Source organism: Carassius carassius, chromosome 7, assembly GCF_963082965.1.
Source record: "Carassius carassius chromosome 7, fCarCar2.1, whole genome shotgun sequence".
NCBI lineage: Eukaryota > Metazoa > Chordata > Actinopteri > Cypriniformes > Cyprinidae > Carassius > Carassius carassius.
Genome location: NC_081761.1, coordinates 16282737 through 16303792, shown reverse-complemented (window position 1 = coordinate 16303792; position 21056 = coordinate 16282737). Strand labels below are relative to the sequence as shown.

Sequence of the window (21056 nt, the reverse complement as noted above, 5' to 3'; positions counted from 1 at the left end):
CGCCTTACAGGGCATATTGATCTGAAAGGTTGGCCATTTAAGTTCAAACTTGAAGTTTTGCTCTGCTGCATTTATTTTCACAAAAAGGACAGGATAATCAGGGGTTATAAATACTCAATGTCTGGCTTTTTTGCTATAAATTCTTAAAGTGAACCTTTTGTAGGATGGGGCTTCGTTTCTGACTCGATGTGCCTTGCTCTTTGTCAAACATCAGTTTTAATCATCTTCAGTGTTGTCAGGAGTTGTGAATAACAAATACTCTCATTACCATACAGACCACAGAATGGACCAATAAACACAGCCATATTTGCAGTCCAGGATAATCACACATGCACATAGACCAGCAACCTCTATTTAACTTGAAATAACAATCTTTTTTTTTCCTTTTTTTTTTTAAAGCAACCTTTCTTTGCATTCCATTTCTTCAATAACTAAGCAAGGAAACTATTTTGTACAAAATGTAAACAAAATTAATTTGATGTGAAATATCATGTCAGCTGCCTCGGCTGTTTATATCCGTTTGAGTTTTGTTGTTCTGTTTTTTTTTTTTTTTTTTTTTCTATTTTCTTAATTCATTTTTAAATATAATGTCAGAGGAAGAAGAGCTCTTCTAAATCATTCCGCTCTTATGAGTGTAAAATGATTTAACTCTTTAAATACAGAAGTGTAACATCAAATTTGGTAACCCCAGTAACAACTCAGATGATGAAATAATATCATACTAACCTGGAAAAGCTTTCAATTTGGGCATTTAAAAAAGCCTCTACCATGGCAATATATACAAGGGGGAAAACTATGTCAAAGAAATTGAATGTAGAACAAATTCTAAAAATCTGGATGCCAAATGGAATGTTAAGATTTATATCTTGAATAAAAAATAATGCAGTTGTTTATTCTTGGAGACTCTTGAAGCATCAGTACACCAGGTTCTCCTTGTCTTGCCTCTTTTCATTTGATGTAAATTACTACCTTTAGATTCTGTGTGACTTCAGTTCTGTCTTAGCAGCAGACAGACACCAATGTACAGTAAATGTGTGAGAACTGACTGACATGCGTAGTCACATCTTGAATACATACATATATATATATATATATATATATATATATATATATATATATATATATATATATATATATAAATATTTGTTAAATCTTGTATTTCACTTTGGGTATATAAAAACTTTGCTGTGTGCTGCTTTTTTGAGGATTTGGTGATAAATGATGGATCAGATGTTTAAGGGCAGAAAAGATCTGAATGTTGAATCATGGGAGAAAATAAAACTTTTCATTCTTAAATCTTTCGTATGACTCTCTTTTTATTAAATCCTTTCAGTCTTTTATAAAATCCATTTCATCTGACACCCTTTCTGGTTTCTGGAGTAATTAAATCAGTAATTAAATCAGTAATTAAATCTTGTAACATTTTTTCAGTTGACAGGATCTATTACCACATACGCTTTCTTATAAAGTCAAGACCGAATTCTGCCTACAGAGGGCACAGTTGCCTTTCTAACTAGTTCACTTAGCATTTTTCACAGACTTTATGCTAGGATTGCATAATCACTGAGTGGTTCTAAACTTTTTGGAATTCAAAGCCACAATGTGTCTAAGAAAATATTTAAAGACCTTCCTATTTGAACCTATTTGTATCTGTAGTACTTCTGTTGTAATACAAATGAACTCAAAAATATAATGCCAGTATAGTGTTGTAAATCTTTATTTTCTGTCCGTTTTTATGTTACTATAGCTAGATTTAAATAATTAATTTTAAGACGTATCTGGGCTCTCCTGGAAGTTTGTCGAGGTCTTAAACATGCTTCTATAAGATCATTAGGTCATCATTTAATGATGACGTTGTGAATGTGTAGATGGATTTTAAGTTATGGAAATAGTGCCTCTGTCATTTTCCTGCAAGGCCTCATATAACCTGTCAGAATTTATGTAACTGGTCTGAGTACAGTGTGTCCAATAGTAGCCTAGACATGAGAGTAAATTAATCCTCGTAGGTCTGCCTATCTCCGAATTACACATCATTTTACATATTAAATTATTTAAAATATTTAATAAACTCGTTGTTTAGCTATACAACATTTGACAGGCTATATCTATGCAGGCTATATAAAGATGTATTCCCACAGTCGCCTCAGGGACATTAAGGGATTATTTGAAAAGAGTTATGCAAATACATATTTGTATCTAAAAAAAATAAAAATAAATGAAATACAGATACAGGGATAGGTAAAAAAAAAAAAATCACATAAAGAAATATGAGAACGCTGGACTCTAGAGCCTAAAAGTGCTCTCTTTCATTTTGTTTCCCTGAAAAGCAAAATGCATGCAAATTACTACAGCCCAGCCACTGGATTTGGAAAAAAGGTTAATGAGATGCGTTCTCAATACAGTAGGCTATTTGAGAATTATTTGAGACCCTAACATTACTATTTGTATCTGGACAATACTCCATCATCTCCATGGTTGCCAAATATACCTGCTTATGTTGAATAAACAGCCAGCGACCCTGTATGACAATATTAATATTTGTGCCTGAGTAGTATCATGTTACAGTCGTCACCAGCTGGTGACACAGCCTCACACTCTCCAGCGGTCCCAAAGATTCACCTGAGCGAGTCACAGTGCTTACTGCGCATGCGCTGTAGCTCTGCACACCGCACACGCGCATGCGTAGTGTGTCCTCTGGCTGTAATGCACTGCATCTTTGAGCGTCGCTGCAGCGCTGGGCGCGCAGAATGTCGGTTGTGCCGACACACACCTACCCTCGGATACACGCACCTGCCGCAACAGGAAAAAAAACTACTACATCTTTCCCTTAGATTCTACACGGTATGTTCTTTAAACCCAGTTTAAATGACACGTTTAGTTCTCTAAAATACGTTTAGGTTTTTATAATTATTTCTGCTGCTGAATGATTTTGTTTCTTCTAGCAGTGTCCTGTACTAGATCATGCATTCATTGACTGAATAAAATAATAATTTTAAAATTCTCCCTCTCGCATGGTGGCTCATGATAATAATATTCCCGCTTATATATGTGTGTGTGTGTGTGTGTGTGTGTGTGTGTGGGTGTGTGTGTGTGTTTGTGTTTGTGGATTGACAGTTGTAGTTGTAGTCTTTCTCTCTTGTCTTACATTTGGATATACTAATCGATCCATTCTGCGTTTCCGTTTTATTAACAATCAAGTTTTATTTCTATAGTCTTTAGTGTGTTCACTGTCACGCCATAGGACGCATCCCTAAAGATTAGGTTCTTACTCGTGTAACATCACGGGTCCCATGAGTCAGCTCCTATAGCTATAATCTGAACATGTTGTTTAGACTTTAATTAGAAAACTATAGCACGGTTCCTGCTCAAAAGCCTTCCGTGCCTCCTTTATTTAACTTTATTGTGTTGGACCATGGTCTGTAAACATTACATCATGTGAAATCTGTCATAGTCACAGTAGGCTATCCTATAAATGTGGATTCATAGGACAACTGTAAAGTACTAATGTATGCATTTGAAGGTTTCTGCTGCTGACCAGCTCTTTCTAATGACCGTTAGAGACCCTTAGGGCTGTTAGTAGTGCTTTTTGTGCTGCTTTGTCACAGACTGTGGTGTGCTTTATTGTAATCCTCTGAAGCCGGCTTCTTTAGTAGCCCATCCCATTTCTCATGGTGAGATGAATTGGAGACAATCCATTCAGGAGTTCTGGAACAAAGCTTAGGAAAAAGTTTTCCCTCAGGGTGAGGTCAACGGGGGAGGGTGGTTGTCCGTTGTCACATTGCCACGGTAACACACCCTAAAGTGAGGGAACTCAATTGGTGCAAGCGCCCCCAAAGTACTGACCGGATAGATTACCGTGGTAACACTATCTGAGCATGATTGTGCTTTTGTGGATTTTTTTTTTTTTTGGTGTTGTTTATTGGTTATTCCTAAATGTACAAAGAATATTGCAGTGTACATTTGTAATCAATCACAAAAACAGATACATTTAAGCTCCCATTTCTATTCACAAAAAATAACAAAAATACATCACTATGTGTTATTTATATATAGAATGTTTAATATTTAAAACAAAAACAAATATATATATATATATATATATATATATATATATATATATATATATATATATATATATTCAGTTTTAATTTAAGTTTTAGTCAGTTGTTAGTTTCTTAAAATACTTTTTTTTTGTTTTAGTTTCAACTTATTTTATTACTGTTAGATCCCAGTGCAACATTTCTAGTTTTCCCATTTGTTAAGTAAAACCTTTTATATTTCATCAGTATTTCAATCGTTTATTTAATGTCGTCTTTATTTCAGTTACCAAAAAAATTTTTTTATAGTTTAAGCTTTAGTTAAAAACAACAACACTGTCATCATCATAGTTCCAGTTGTTGTTTTACTTACCTGTCACAATGCTTCTAATGGGCTCTAAAGGGACTAAATTCAGCAGTAAGCGTCTAGCTCTCTCATTTGCACACACGTAAACATCAGGTGTTTGGACTTCAGCTTCCCCTCCCACCTGCTGTCATCATGACAACCAAAGTGCGTCCTTCCGTATGTGCCACTGGATGATTCACTTCCCTATAGAAAATTGTTCGAAGAACATAAAAAATCTTGTATTTCCTATTTTGTTCTATTGCACAGCCTCTCTACATTAACTGAATGTTGTCTCACTACATATCAAGATGTATTAGGATGGTTTTGGTATTCTGAGAGGTTTGATTTATACCAGTGTGCTCTCTTTGTTTGCACATGAGGCCATTTATATTTTATTGCGGTCATTTCACTGTCTACAATTACTAGTTGTTCCTATGGGGACTGAACCACTTAGTGGAATTTGTGACTGTGGGAAACAGAAAATCTTGTTCGTGGTGGAGAACAAGTAGATGTATTAGCTGTTAGCAGTGACTGTAATATGAGCATGTGTGAGTGTGTGTTTGGGTATTTTGCTAGTCCTCTCTAGTTATCACATTGGGACCATTTTAGCATGTGTATTTGACTTAACACTCATGTGTATAGAATAAATGCCCACAAGCCAATATGCATCTTCAGTGATTGACAGCAAAGACCATTTACATTAGTGCTGTATCCCAGTCAGTGCACTTTTCAAGCTACATTGAGTCCTGGTCCCATCTGGACAGGATGATCTTCATGGCTCCAAAATCTTTAAAAATTAACCTTTATGCCTCTCCCAGAATCATAAAGGACACATTCATTTTGTTTTCTTCTTCTCATATAGCACTTGTTCTGCCTGATACTTTAGATCATGCTTCTGTGTGTGGTGTACAGAAATTGTTGTACTTTGTGAATTAGATCATCCAGCTGGAACTTTTTTTTTTTAGGTTTAGAATTAGTTTGTCTTCTAAAGAATTCTTGAAGATTTCTCTAAATTCTGTTTGATTACTGTATAGTTGTGTTGGGCGGTCTTTGTTGCTGCTTTATTTACCTTCTCTAATGGCCTTTCGAGATCAATAGAGATCACTAGGCTTTGAGAAGCAAGCTTTCTCATGCTGGCCACTCACCACCTGCCAGCAACACTGATTCAGTTAAAACATCTGTCTTTACAAGTATACATTTATACATACATTTATAAAGTGTAACATTATTACACAGACAACTGGATTCCCTGTTTTAGTGATTTAGCTTAATTTATATTCTCGTGGAGTTCTCTCAAATCGTGTCCAGATGTGTTTTATATCTGATATCTTTATATCATTGTATCTTATCTCTTCACTATAATAGCATCCTCACACTCTGTATTTGGGTCAAGCCTCACCCTGCCCCCAGCTATGGTTAAATTTGATAAGCAGAAGATTCATTACAGCCGTCAGTGGAGAAATCATTGTGCTATAAAAAATAAAAATGTGAATGAAAGCAGGAGGATGAGTAAATATCTCCATACCTTTTGTTCATACAGAACACTTTGATGCAGCAAACCAACACGTTCACAAACAGATCAACACCTCGCATATAAAATAAGAAGTTCTGCAGTTTCCTTAAAAGAGTCATATCAGGGCACCAAAAAATATATATATATTTGACTAGCTGTTTTTATGTGACAGAAATACAGATAAAAATATACAATATAAATATATAATGCAAATATAAATTATTTATATTTTTCATTAAACGTTAAAGAAATAGTTAACTCAAATATGAAAATTTCTTTGTGGCTGCCAGGATTCAGCTATAGAAGCACACAATGTCTGGTAGGTGACACTTGCTCGATCTCATTGGCTGTATTGGCTATATTGGGTATCACGTCAGAAACAGCCCGATCAAGAGTTTTGAGTTCGTTTTGAGTTCGATTTGAGTTCGGCGATGCTCCGTCTCGATCGGGAGAAGTTACATAATTGTAATGACCCCACACAATAGAGGAGTCGTCTGCGACAAGCCTTACTGATGCTTCTAAAATGTATTCCTATTTCATCAAAACCTTGACTATGTCTGTTGGTTTTACAGCATCACATATAAAGCTTATTTTTATCAGCAGAATTTACAACAATATTCCATTTTAAATATTTTCAGTTTTTAGAGTAGTAGATAATTGTGGCCTCAGTATGGTGCGTTCAAGTCCTCCTGGGAAGTTTGTACACACGAGGTGGGAAGTCGTGCTTACGACGGCATGTGCGTTTAAGTCACTTTCGTCGGAGCAAGATGGCGGAGTACTTTCTCTTAATTTATAACACAAAAATACAGCAATGTTCTTAAACTCTTGTTCTAGAAAATGAAGAACAAAGAAATGTGCATTAGGTATACTTCGTTTTTTAATGTTTTAAATTAATTTATGAAGCCACTGCCAACTTTATTGTTACAAGTTGCATTGTTATTTTAAAATGCCATCATATGATGCATCGTCGATTAACTTACTGCACTGTAAATAGAAAAGCCTGACAATATCACAGCTAAATACCTTTAAGTATTGTATATTCCACCATGTTAATCACTGACACGCCCCCAACTCGTCCAGATCGGGGCTTAAAGAAAATCCCGAGCTCCCCACTGGTATTTACGATATTGTGGTGGCGTTCATGTGCATTCAACTCGTAAATACGATCTATACGAGATGACTTGAACGCACCAGTAGAGTACTTTGATGGCGTCAGTTGCCTCACCAATGTTTTACACTTTGTTTTACGCACAATATATAGACTACAGTGCAATTATAATGACTCCAAATTTGAGAATGCAGGAAATTAAAGTTAACTTGTAGCAGACTGTGTTTCACTTTTGCAAGGTTTAAAATGTGACAGCTGGCACTGTGGATGATAAAATGCCACACATTAAGTATAATATTTGCTAAACAAAATTTAGATCAGCCATTCATGGATGTTTCCTTCCACTAACATAGCAAATTGCAGTATGCATTTGACAGTTACAACTAGTGGTCAAATATCAGCCTGGGTGATATATCAGCCGATATTTGGCATTTTTCAAATATCGGCATTGGCCGATAAGTTTTTCTTTTTCTTTTATTTTGATGACGCTGAGAAAGGCAGCACCTGAGCACACAGTGATCACACTCTTTCTATTCTTTACTGTGATAGTTAATAGATCTGTCTAATATGAATAGAAGTCTGTCTAATAATCAGATAGAACGGTTAAACAAAGGAATTAATGTATACAAGTATTATTATTATAACCTTTATTTTACCAGGAAAGAAGCACATTGAGATTAAGAATCTCTTTTACAAGAGCGTCCTGGCCAAGACTGACAGACACAGCACGTTTGAGTGTAACAAATAACATCCAACAATAAATACACATATACACACACACAAGCAAATCCATCTAATTTCAATATCAATACATAACTAGCTAAAACATCTACAACCCGATGTTTCATCTATCATTATAATGATTGCTTTTATATTATTAGTAATAGAAAGGCAAATATTATAATACTTTCTCGTTTCCAGTCAGCATTAAGCAAATACACATTTGTTTCATTAAAACATATCTTTGAATGACTAATGAATATATAATTTCACAAACCTTGTAAACTTGTTCCAATCCAGCTGTGAGATCTTGTGAAGTGTGTATGTGTATCCAGCATGATCGCGTGTTCTCTGTGTGATTTCAGTCCGTGTGAATTGAATGCTTTAAACTTTAAACTTGTGATTTCAAATTATGGTGCACTTTATGCATTTGCCCACTGTCATATTCATGTCATATTCTCTGTGTGCTGTATGTAAAATGAGTGTTACCCTGGCTTTATTTGAAAAATATGATTCCCAATGCACACAAACTTCCCAGAATACGTAGTGCCCTGATGGTTAAAGTGTTTACTTCCTTTTTATTTATATTTTTATTAAATATTTATTTATTTGTGAAAAATACATTTTCATCTAAAGTATGTGTATTTTACACATTTATTTTTTAATCCATTGTCAAATGATTTAAAATTTCTTAAATATGAATTATTATAATTATATATATATATATATATAGGGGAGCGCGGGGCACAAAGTAACACGGGGTTAGTTGTAACACACGTGGTTTGAATATTCCCACACATGCTAGCTTAACAAAATGTACAGTATTTATTAGTTACCATATCAACATTATCCAGAAAAAAATGTGCGCCAAAATTAAAAAATCTATCGCTGAACATTTATTTTACCATAGTAAAATTAAAATTCTGGCTTAAGTACATTTTTCATCTCAGTTTTTATTATTCATTAATGATAAAATTAGACAAATCTACTATTATTTTAATCTCCAATCTGTTATTTAGCAGTTTTAAATTCCAATTGCGCAGATGAGATACCGTTGTAACACTGCGTTACAATATGCTATTCTATGACATTAGCGATGTAATTTACACTATTTACTTTAATGAATTTTAATGAGAAACAACAATTTTAATGAATAAAGACTGACAGTCAATGTTTAATGTTTAGAAATTATTATTTCAAGATATGTAAAACATTTTTGCTCGTTTATGTGGGCCGTCCCAAGCATGGCTGCAATGTGTTTATTGTTAAACTCTAAAATCAGATTATTTTTAATTCTTAAAAAACGCCATTTTTTTATTTGAAAAAAAAAAAAAAAAAAAAAAATATATATATATATATATATATATATATATATATATATATATATATATATATATATATATATGTACGGTATATATTATTTTATATTATTAACAAAATATTTTAGTTTGTCTTGTATATTTTTTATTCATTCGATCAGATAACATTTTAAGCTGTTATATGGTCATGTTACAATGTGCCCCTGAGATGTTACAATGAATCCCACCTACGGGGCATGTTGTCACATTTCACTTCCATTTTTTGAGGGTAAATAAAGAAAAAATATACACCGTAATTATGAAACAAAGTGACATATTTGTACTAGACAAGTGTAAAATTACTGCGGATAAAAAAAAAAAAATATTCTGAACCCCATGTGGATGTATACAAACTGAGAAAGTCAAATCGGCTTGATATCAGCTATCGTCCTCCTGCTTTCCAAGATATCGGCTGTCAAAAAAAACAATATCGGTCGACCACTAGTTAAAGGACAAGACTCTCACACTTGAATTAGCCTTTTAAAATCATTAACAGCTTTAAACCATCATCATCAACCAACATCACACTTGGCAATAAATTAATGCTGGAGACAGAAATGACCACATGATTTGCATATAGCAGGTGACCGTGGGCAAAGTATAAGTCAGTATGTCTGAGTCTTAAACAAAACCAGTGGCTTCTATCACAGTTCTTTTAGATCATTTAGCTTTCCAGTCTTTCTTTTGATTATGAAAGCAGCTTAATCTTCTAAAGACCCTGTGGGTGTATGAACTTTGGTATATGGCTTAGAGATACTTGCACCAATTGCTGAATCCTTAGCACAAGCACCATTAAGACATTAATGCTTGAATCTGATTAAGTATTTCTCAATTTCTGTGTGTTTCCTCAAAGGTTCTTTGTCTTGGTGCTGTTCATTCCACCCAAATATTCCACTGAAGGTATTAGATATCCAGTGTGTGGGTTAGTGCCTCTGGCCTCATTTACCAGACATACTGGAAATCAATCTATGGGCAGAGCGTTTCAAAGTGCAATATCAATTGATTCAGTTAACAGGGCAAGACTTTGTCTGAAGAGTTGTGGTAGGGAAGATGGTGTACGATTGTCTGTGTTTGTAGGGAAAAAGTTTCTTTCTGTGTGTGCTTGTACGTAGACAGACCCAAGGGCAAGCACGTCTACTGTTGTGTTAGTTGAAATGAATACACTTTTGTACCTTCTGCTGCCTCTTGAGGGTCTTCTGAAGAATCACTGCCAGATCATCTTTCAGTTTTACACTGTTGTTTACTTCACTGAAACGGAATATTTCATTTAAAAATGTTGCACGAAATAACATATAAATTCACGTTAAGTCAGCAAAGTCTAAATGTAAGGGCTTATTGAAGTTATTACAGTGTTGAAGAAATAGATCAAATGAGTATTCTTCTGGGGAAATTTGTTTTTTAAGACCAAATTCAAGTATTTGACCTACACACCATCTACTTTATTAGATGATTTTGTTCTGACATCTTTTCTAAACAAAAGGACCAATCACTAACAAACAAACTGAGAAATTTTAGGAGATTTTCTCCTAAGGAGGATTAATTTTCCAGGCACCCAAGCATATGAACAGATGTCTAATGGTCTGGGTACAGCCTATGTGTTTATAAGTACAGTACTGCCCCATTATTTCCAAATATGCTAAAAAATACTTTAGCTATACTTAAAAATGTCTGTATCAATCAGATTTGTGACGAGGTAGATTTGAGTCCAGCTCTCAGTTCTGAATTAGAATGAGGCTTAGCTGGAAACACGGCCTCTTTTTTAATTAATTTTTTTATAGTAAACACAAGTATTCTACTATCTACATCATGTAATGCATCATAAACAACTGCATTATTTATGTATTTAAAAATAATTCTACATGAGAACATGGACATGCTTCATTGTTTTAACAATCTAAAAAAAAGTATTTTGGGAATTCGTACCACTCTACAATCCATAGTCACACATCCAGCCATCATATTTGATGAGCTATATGTATGTACGATGATAAATGTTTATATATTAATAAAAGCCTAAATTAAATATGTATGTATAATGCGATCGTATCTCTTCAGAAGACCATTTAATTTTTTTCAACCATTTTCAATTGATGGACAAAAATGATGAGAGAATATAAAAAATATCTATTTCTGTTCAGGAGTTTGGAATGATATGAGGATGCATGAATGATGACAGAATTTTTATTCTAGGGTGAACTATGCCTTTGTTTATTCATTTTATGAACAATATTGTTTCCTTCATCCACATTTGTCTTTCTCACAAGTGGCCAGTTGGATGTCTAGTGCTCTTTAGATTTGCTGGACTTGACGTGTTTGTGTTTAATCACATTATCAAAGTGTGTGATTTACCCTAAACTTATGTTGCTTTAAAATGGGTTTCCAGCATTCTGTATCGTTTGCAAATGTGATGTTGGTTATAATCATGAACAGATTTGGTGCTGTGTATCTGAATGTGTTGCTGTACACTGTCGCTGACATTGCAGCAAAGACACCACTGAGGTGAGATAGAATGTGTTACAGAGTGTTAACCCTTTACTCTCTTTTCTAGCCAACACAGTGCATGTACATTTTGGATCTGAACACTCACACATATACTATATACTTATATTATTATTCTTAAAAAATTGTTAAACCATCATACAGCATAACCCTTCTGAAGAAGAAGACTTTAGAAGGAAAAATACACCTACTTTTACATATGAATAAATTATACATAGTAGCTTGCTCCTAACTCAGCTGAACCAGCACGGAAACAGAGTCTTCCTGTGACGTCAATTGTCTTTTAATAAGTAAAAACCTAGAGGATCGAATGAGACACTGTTGCAGTATGATGAGCTCTGGTTAACAGCACTTGCTGTCTTGTATTATCTCTTTCTAGAACATCCTTTCACCCCAATCAGCTTTGTCAGTAAAAAGTAACATGTTGTTATAACAACTTTTTTACTTTTTTCTACACTGAACAATCCCTGCATTAAAGATACCTCACAAGTAGCAATGCCACCACGTTTTTGCTTTTTCCCTGAAATGAGACTTTTATGACCCTCAGTCTCTCTGTGAAATACATGTTACATAACCGAATCTTTTTAGTCAGATCCAAACGTGCTGTGGCATTTTTCTGTGGCCTCTCCCAGCAGACTGCAGTATGTCATTCTTGACAGTAGTACATAAGATATAAATCCAGTGCCATTACCCGCAGTCTCTGCTCTCTCGGTATCTGAGATACAAAGACACCTGCATGACAAGCCCTGAGCCATACTGATAATGTGCTGACCAATGCAAGCTGCTCACAAGGCTCTTGTTCATTATATATATCAAAATAGTAGAAATTAAGCAATTTCTTTTTTTTACAACTTTGGTTGTATATCTATGCCAACGTTTATGTGAAATAGCTGCTTTTTTGCGGATTGGTTGTTGGCTGGTCTCGTTGACAACCTCACTGTACTTTGAAGGCTGTTTGATGTCGGCTGTTTTGTATATTCAAATAACAGATGTGGCATGAGTGAATCACCAGTATGAAAACTATTCTAATTATGTAATTCTGGATTCAGTTGCTAACAGTGATGAAAAATGAGGGTTGATCCAAAATGAGCGGGTGCCTGCGGTCGCCCGCGGGTTACGAGTCATCCAAAAATATTTTTAATGATATTCGGGTCGCGGTGGGTCGGGTCCTTTAAAATAAAAAAGCCAATTAAACCTTTGTCATTTATATAGTACTAGACACATTTTTTAAATACATAGGCCTACACTCTTTTGGCTGAATAACTGGCATGAAGATGACGGACGAGCTCAGTCTGCAGGTAGAGATGGAGGCGGCAAAGAAGACTGCATGGGGAGCAACGGCGCTGTTTTTGGTAAAACATGTTTTTGACGACTTCATTAAGTTTTGTTTTATAGAAAATTCTTTTTAAAAGATTTTCGTTTTGTATAAATTGTATCTTAATTTTGATCAATGTTTTATCAATCAGTTGCCCGTATTTAATAAATAAGAAGCAAATATATAGCCTAGCAGACAATGTAATGAGGCGCCGGCACGATCACTTGCATTGCATGTGAACTAAACTCAGCGTGTGCCTCACAGATTTCAGAAATATAGGCTATATATTACAGAAAGCTTGAAATGTCTTCTTTTAAAAGAAAATATTCAATCCAAAATAAATGGGCTACTCTCTGATGATGTAATCTATATGAAATGTGCATTTCTCTCTGGCGTTCATGGCGAGTCTGCATTGTCAACGTCATCTTTGCAGCAACACAGAAAAAAACTGTTTATTACTAAACAATAAAATTAGTCCTTGCATATTTTTTAATCCAGCAGGCCATTCTTGGTTGAGCGAGCGACCCCACGGAATGAGCGAGCGGAGCAGGATATTCAGAAATGCGCTCTCCACTCACGAGCTCTGATCGGAACAAACCCGAGCCTCAATGTCTGCTGACCTTGCAGAAACATACAAATAGACATAGCCAGACTAGACTATTTTATTACTGACGATTTTTTATAATTCTTGACAAAATTATAATATAATAAGTTTTCGTTTTTTTTTTTTTTTGCCTATAGTTAGTTTTGCCTACGTTCCTATGGCCCAATGACGCTACGATGAGCATTTACCGCTTTTTAAAAATGCGGGTCAGGAAGCGGGTCGGGTACAATATTTTATTTGTATTTTTTTTCGGTCAGAGTTGCGGGCGGGTTAATTGAAAACGTCGGTCGGGTGCGGGTTATTAATACATTGACCCGCGCATCACTGGTTTGCTAAACATTTACCAAAATGTATTTGATTAAATATTATATCAATTAATAGTAATGTACAATGAGTTACCAGAACTGAATCCGCAGAAAAACAAAAGCAGTGTTTAAATAATTTACACCTTGAGCAACTGTCTTGTTTAGTGTTCATTATGACACATTCTACCTTAAATATTTAAAGGTCCATGAAGTTGTATTTTAGCTAGTATTTGCAAATCTGTTCTTCACAGAAATGCAATACCATAATGGTGTTGGCTGCACTGCCATCTATTGATGTGGATCAACATGATCATCTCCCTGGTTTATTTTAGTAGGTTACACTGATAGTGAGTTTTAGGTCTACACAATAATTAATTCCCTTAATTTATCTTTAAAGGTGACATATCATGAAAATCACAATTTTATGTGTTTAAGTGCTATAGTCGGGGTCCCCAGAGCATTTACTAACACAGAAAACGTGAAAAAGAACAAGGTAACACTTTAGAATAGGTAACACCTATTAGTTGCTTATTAGCATGCATATTACTAGAATATTAGCCATGTATTAATACTAATTAAGAACATATTAATGCTTTATTCTACTTGACCTTATTCTACATCCCTAATCTTACCCAATACCTAAACCTAACAGCTACCTTACTAACTATTAATAAGCAGCAAATTAAGAATTTATTGAGAGAAATGTCGTAGTTAATAGTTAACAAGTGTTACCTATTCTAAAGTGTTACCAAGAAGGAACCAATAAAAGGCTTTTGGTAAGCATTTCTCTGCAAGCTTGTGACAAAACGACCCACTCAGATTTTGCTCCCTCTGTGATGTAGAAAGTCGATCTTACAGTGGAGCAGTAGATTTATTGTTTTATTTACTGTATATAACGCTACTGCTACACAGATCTAATATAAACATGCAATTTCTTTCCCAGCTGTTTACCTTCACAGACATAACTGTTTTTGTAACTCATGAGTGTTTTTAACATGAACTTGCAACTAAAACGTACCTGTGGAAACCTTTTTCAAGACGAGAAATACATACCACCAGTTAACGCCGGCTGTGCCAAGTGTGTGACCGCACAGAGCCTCGCGCCTCTATAGGGCCTTGCTCCTGGCCTGCATTTTTTGTCATTTATGTCTAATTTGTATTATTTTTCCACACATTTTGTCCTTTAAAAGACATAACTGATAGAAAGTATAAGACACTGTTTATAAGTATGAGTAAAGCTGTTTGTTGTTAGGATGACAAAAAGTTTTCAAGTTCTGCCTCAGTGGTCCAACAGCACTTGTCAAAGTCAAAATGATAGAGATGGCCAATCAAATCAAAGAAGACAGGTCTTAAGGCTGATTTATACTTCTGTGTCGAAACTACACTGTAGACATGCACCTCTCCAAAAATGTCACAGCGCATCAAATCTACACGGACCCCAAGGGCTGTGATTAGTCTGCTAGTGTCACGGTCCATGAATGCACTGTTTCCTGCTCATCTCTTGTTACGTCATGTTGATTGTTTCATGTGGGTGTTCAGCGGCAGCTGCAGCTCATTCCACCAGCCTACTTAATGCCCTGTCTTTCGTCTCTTGTTTGTCAGATCATTGTTTGAGGTCCTCTGTGATTCTTGTCTGTGTCTCATCTGCTCAGCTACTCCTTGTGTCTTGTTCCTGTTCGGTCGTTGTTGGATTACCAGTCATCTCACGGATTCCTCATATATATATATATATATATATATATATATATATATATATATATATATCATATATATATTGTGTCGACTGAGGGAATACGCATGGATCCCGAGAAAGTTAAGGCTGTGGTAGAGTGGCCAAGTCCAGATTCCCGTAAGGCCCTACAGAGGTTTCTGGGTTTCGCCAACTTCTACCGGCGTTTTATTCGCAACTTCAGTCAACTAGCCGCACCTCTGTCCATCTTGACCTCCCCCAAAACTACGTTCAGGTGGTCAGACACAGCCGAGGCTGTGTTTGCCAAACTGAAGGGCTGCTTCATTTCAGCCCCTATCTTAATCACCCCTGATCCATCACGTCAGTTTGTGGTGGAGGTCGACGCGTCGGAGGTGGGGGTAGGTGCGGTGTTATCCCAACGTTCTCCCTCAGATGACAAGATGCCCCCGTGCGCGTTTTTTTCATATCAATTATCCCCTGCCAAACTCAATTATGATATTGGTAACCGGGAATTGATTGCAGTCAAGATGGCATTGGAGGAATGGCGCCACTGGTTAGAAGGCTCGGGGGTTCCTTTTACAGTATGGACCGACCACAAGAATTTAGAATACATTAGTACTGCCAAAAAGGTTGAACTCCAGGCAGGCTCGGTGGGCACTTTTTTTCGGACGTTTTGATTTTACTCTCTCGTACCGCCCGGGTTCCAAGAACATCAAACCCGATTCTTTGTCGCACATTTTTGACCGTTCCGAACGCCCGTCTACTCCCGAGTGTATTTTACCTGAGACATTAGTGGTCTCCACACTCAAATGGGAGGTCGAATCGAAGGTCAAGACGGCCTTAGAAGGGGTAACGCCTCCGCCCGGGTGCCCACCGAAATCGATTATTTGTGCCGGAGGGATTACGGTCCAAAGACATTCAGTGGGGGCATTGTTCTAATGTGGCTTGTCATCCAGGAGTTAACCTTAGTAAATTTTTGGTCAAGCAACGATTCTGGTGGCCACTTATGGCTCGCGACATTCACAGTTTTGTTTTGGCTTGCTCGGTTTGTGCCACTGGTAAGACTTCCAATCGACCCCCTGATGGGTTACTTCAACTGCTGCCGGTGCCTTCGAGACCCTGGTCCCATATCGCACTAGATTTTATTACCGCCCTCCCGCTCTCCCAGGGCAACACCGTAGTTTTGACTGTGGTGGACCGGTTCTCGAAGGCGGCCCACTTTATTCCCTTGCCCAAATTACCCTCAGCCAAGGAGACAGCGTTGACCGTCGTAGATCACGTCTTTCGTTTACATGGCCTCCCGACAGGCGTGGTCTCCGACAGGGGACCCCAATTTGTATCCAAATTTTGGCGTGAATTCTGTAGATTACTGGGAGCGACTGTAAGTCTGTCCTCAGGGTTTCATCCCCAGAGCAATGGTCAAACCGAGAGAGCCAACCAAGGGTGTTGCGATGTTTGGCCTCCAAGAATCCTTCCTCCTGGAACCAACAACTGTCGATGGTGGAGTACGCCCACTCAATCTCCGTTTGAGTGTAGTGTAGGATACCTGCCACCAATTTTTCCCAGTCTGGAATCCGAAGTCGCGGTCCCCTCCGTTCACGCCTTTGTCCAGAGGTGACACCGCACTTGGACTTGACCCCGCGAGACTCTACTCCAAGTGGGGGCGCGCACCAAGGCTAAAGCTGAACGCCGCCGGTCTAGGCCTCCCGTATACGCCGTGGGTCAAAAAGTGTGCCTTCTACCAAGAACATTCCTCTCCGTTCCGTCTCTAATAAGCTTGCTCCCAAATTTATTGGCCCGTTCACTGTCACCAAGATCATTAGTCCGGTGGCAGTCCGCCTTAAACTTCCTCCAGCGTACAGGAGAATTCATCCCGCCTTTCATGTATCTAAAATAAAGCCTGTATTTCATTCTTTGATTAATCCGCCTGCCCCGGTCCAAACCCCCCCGCCCCCCGCCGTGACTCTTAGATGGGGAACCTACTTATTCGGTCAATCGTATTCTGGACTCAAGACGGAGGGGACGCGGATTTCAGTACTTGGTGAACTGGGAGGGTTACGGTCCGGAGGAGAGAAGTTGGGTACCTGCTAGAGACATCCTGGAACAGGAGGTGTCTTTAGGAGGAGGGGTACTGTCATGGTTCATGAATGCACTGTTTCCTGCTCGTCTCTTGTTACATCATGTTGATTGTTTCATGTGGGTGTTACCGCTGATGATCTGATCATCTGATTCCTCATCATCACCCACCTGGGCACTCAATCACCTTCTCACCAGTCTGTGCTGCCATCGAGGTCCCTGCGTCACCCACCATCAACCCAGCCTGGCCATACTTCTCTAATAAAGGATCATTTACTTGCAACTTGCTTCCTGTCCTTTATGCGATTGTGACAGCTAGTACCCCTCCCACCGTATGTATTTGAGTTTTGTGTGTGTTTATGCACTTTAATATATTTTAATGTTACACGTTTTTATTTTAAATAAAACAAAGCAAAGAACAAATGTCTTATCATTTATTATAAAAACGTATCATTACATCACTTTGTTGTCCATGACAAACAGTTCTGCCATGTTACAAGCCCTTCTGGAGACTGAAAGAATCCCATCTTCTCCTGTTGTCGTCTCTTTTTTTTTGTAGTTTTAAATAAATTAATATACATAATATATGTTTGTGAATATTTTGAATAAAACAGGAAATACAAAATAAAAGTGATCCATGTGTCATACAGATCTATGGCTGCGTTGTGTTAAACTCATGCGAAAGGGTTATAAAGTATTGTTATATAAAATAACTGAATATAAACATAGAAGCCTGAGAAAATAACCATTTTAGAAGAAATTTTTAGATGGCACTCATATATAACTATAAACCTAGAATTTATTTTAGCATTCTTATTTACTTATTCAATTGCTTTATTATTATAATTTTTATGCAGTAGATCATACAGTTCTTATGAGCATGTGCGTGACTGTGATTCGTGCACAAGCATGTCAGTGAGCATAGGATCACAATCAATCACAATTGTCAAAGTTGCATTCGTTACTGTAGCAATCACCCCCCCCACACACACACAAACACACACAATTGCAGAGGGGCTATAACTCTAATGCTCTGTGACATAAAATAATGTATTCTTTGAACTACACCTAAACCTACCCGATAGCATAAACAAAAGGGAATGTGATGTAAAAACACAAATGCAAGTATGCTGTTTTAGCTTGTTTTACAATCTCTCATCTTTCATAGATGATTGAGACTGAGAATTGTATTGAGATTGATATCCTATAAAAACATGACTCTTTTATCGCGAGTCATGTTTTTGATAGGATTCATACCCATGGATTCCATATCCTCAGTCCAATTCCATGCCAGCTGAGCTACATGTAAGCTTGTTACATCTGGAAAGTGAAACATTTGGAGCGTGCTCATTGTTTTAATGCCTTTAGAGTTCATTTCTGTTGTAAACTGCAGTGATATGGACTTATTGGAATGTATTTCGCATCTTGCAAAAAGGTTCCCACAGGTATATTTTCGTTATGAGATCAGGTGGTCAATTTGTGTGTATATGTCAGATTAAGACATGAAAAAGAACTTCAGTATTCACATGCCATGTGACAGCCGCTTTCTGTGTGCATGCTTCCATATGTGCGCACTCAAAAAAAAAGTATATTAGAAGTTTAAACTAATATGGTTAAAAAATTTCAGCACGGCAGCTTATTTGCATTTGAAGAGCATACAGGAAAAAGCGTTTCTGCTTACACTCAAAATAGACGTTTTTAAAATGATATAATAAATGATCCGTGGGGGTATTTTGAGCTGAAACTTCACAGACATACTCTGGGGACACCTGGGACTTACAGTATATAACATATTGTAAAAAAGGGCATAATAGGTCTTCTTCAACTAACAAAACACATTGGTGACCTGGACCATAATAAAAACACTTTTTATAATACACTAGTATTATAGTATACAATATGTGTTTACACCATTTAGACTCTTCACAAAAAATGCAATTTCTTAATAATGTTACTTCTTTAAATTATCACCAAACTGAATGAATAACTATGTGTTGTGTAAAGGTAATTGGTGGTAAGTTGCCAAATTTGTTTTTTTCTTTGCCATGACCCTGTGTGAGTTTTCATTAGTGAAGATTTGATTCATCTGTCAAGACCATTTTTACAATAGCAGGCTGGCCCCAATGAACAAAAGCATTTGGCGTTTTCCTACTGGGGCCTTTCTCTTTTGATGTCTGTTACTTTTTCATTTCCTCTGTTTTTTGGTTCCAAGTTCCTTCGCCTGACTGAACCTCAGTAATTTAGATTTTGTATGTGTGTGTGTCTTTTGTCTTTCTTGCAGTTCCAAGGGTTTGACCTCTGACCAGACCGCGGTGGGCAAAATCTTGAAAACAACAGCTCTGCATTATGAGACTAGGTAGAAGAAGTGAAGACAAAATATGTGAGACTGGCCTAAAGGGATTGCGAAACACCTGTGTCCATCATTTGTCATTATTGCTAGAGCAATGAGACAGTTGACAGTTTGGTGAAAACATTCAATTCTAAATTCTTTGCACTAAATTCTGTCTTAGAATCATCTCCGCACATATTCTGCTGGAGGAAAGACTCATTATTTACCCGGCTGTCAGTTGTATAAGCGACTATGCGTAAGAAAGACCTTGGGACTGTCCCGGTTTGTTAGGTGTTGTGGGAAACAGGGCAAAATTTCCCCTCACAACCTGGCCCTCCAGGACTGCTGTAATTGCTAATGTAATGTTTATCATGGCAAGTGTGACTGCTGCGGAGGAGTCGGCAAGCGACTGTACCACACCAGTAGTAAATCCACTGCCATTTGAACCCTCTACAACCTCCTCAAATGACCCTAGTCATGGACATGATAGCACTTCCTGCCCTCCAGCAGTACCTCCACCACCGCCTCTACCTCCTCCACCACCACCTCAGGCTCCAGGCCATCCTCATGCTTCACGCAAGAAACGACGAGTACGGAGCTTCTTCTGGAAAACCATTCCTGAAGAGAAGGTTCGGGGGAAACCGAATATTTGGACTCTAGCAGTGAGACAGCAGCAGTATCAAATTGATGTGAGGACAGTGGAGGAGCTCTTCGGCCAGCAAGAGGAGGTTCGGACCCAGACAAGCAGTGGACATCCTCGTGCTGGAAGATCCAGAGGTTCATTTAAAGAGAGCAAGGATGAGGTAAGTCAAACTGAGTAGAACTAAATCATCGCTTGGGATATCTGCAGTCAATGCTGGCAAGACAGTGTAACTTATTTTGTCTCTACAACGTAGGTGAATGTTTTGCACTCCTAGCAGGCTTGAGACTGCCTATTTCAGTTAAAATTGATTTTTAAAAATTAGGGATATTAGGGATGCACCAGTGTGAAAAGATAAGTCAGTACAGATAACTGATAATTAATTAAAATCATATTAATCAATAAAATAATCAGTTATTGTTTATATTTCGATATTGGCCAATAGTGGATATAAATATAAATTTAGGCAATCAAATTACAGATCATATACAGTCGAGTACAATGGCAGAAAGAATA

General features: G+C 37.1%; 1 protein-coding gene across 1 annotated transcript in view; it reads left to right on the top strand.

Moving 5' to 3' along the window:
• The first annotated feature begins 2716 nt into the window (after nucleotides 1-2716).
• Nucleotides 2717-21056, top strand: part of fhdc1 (FH2 domain containing 1) — a 33696-nt gene continuing 15356 nt past the window's right edge. Inside the window, exons 1-2 of the mRNA XM_059554030.1 lie at nucleotides 2717-2841; nucleotides 19853-20703. Coding sequence (XP_059410013.1) covers nucleotides 20263-20703 — 441 coding nt within the window. The 5' untranslated portion in view covers nucleotides 2717-2841; nucleotides 19853-20262. The remainder of the gene's footprint in view (nucleotides 2842-19852; nucleotides 20704-21056) is intronic.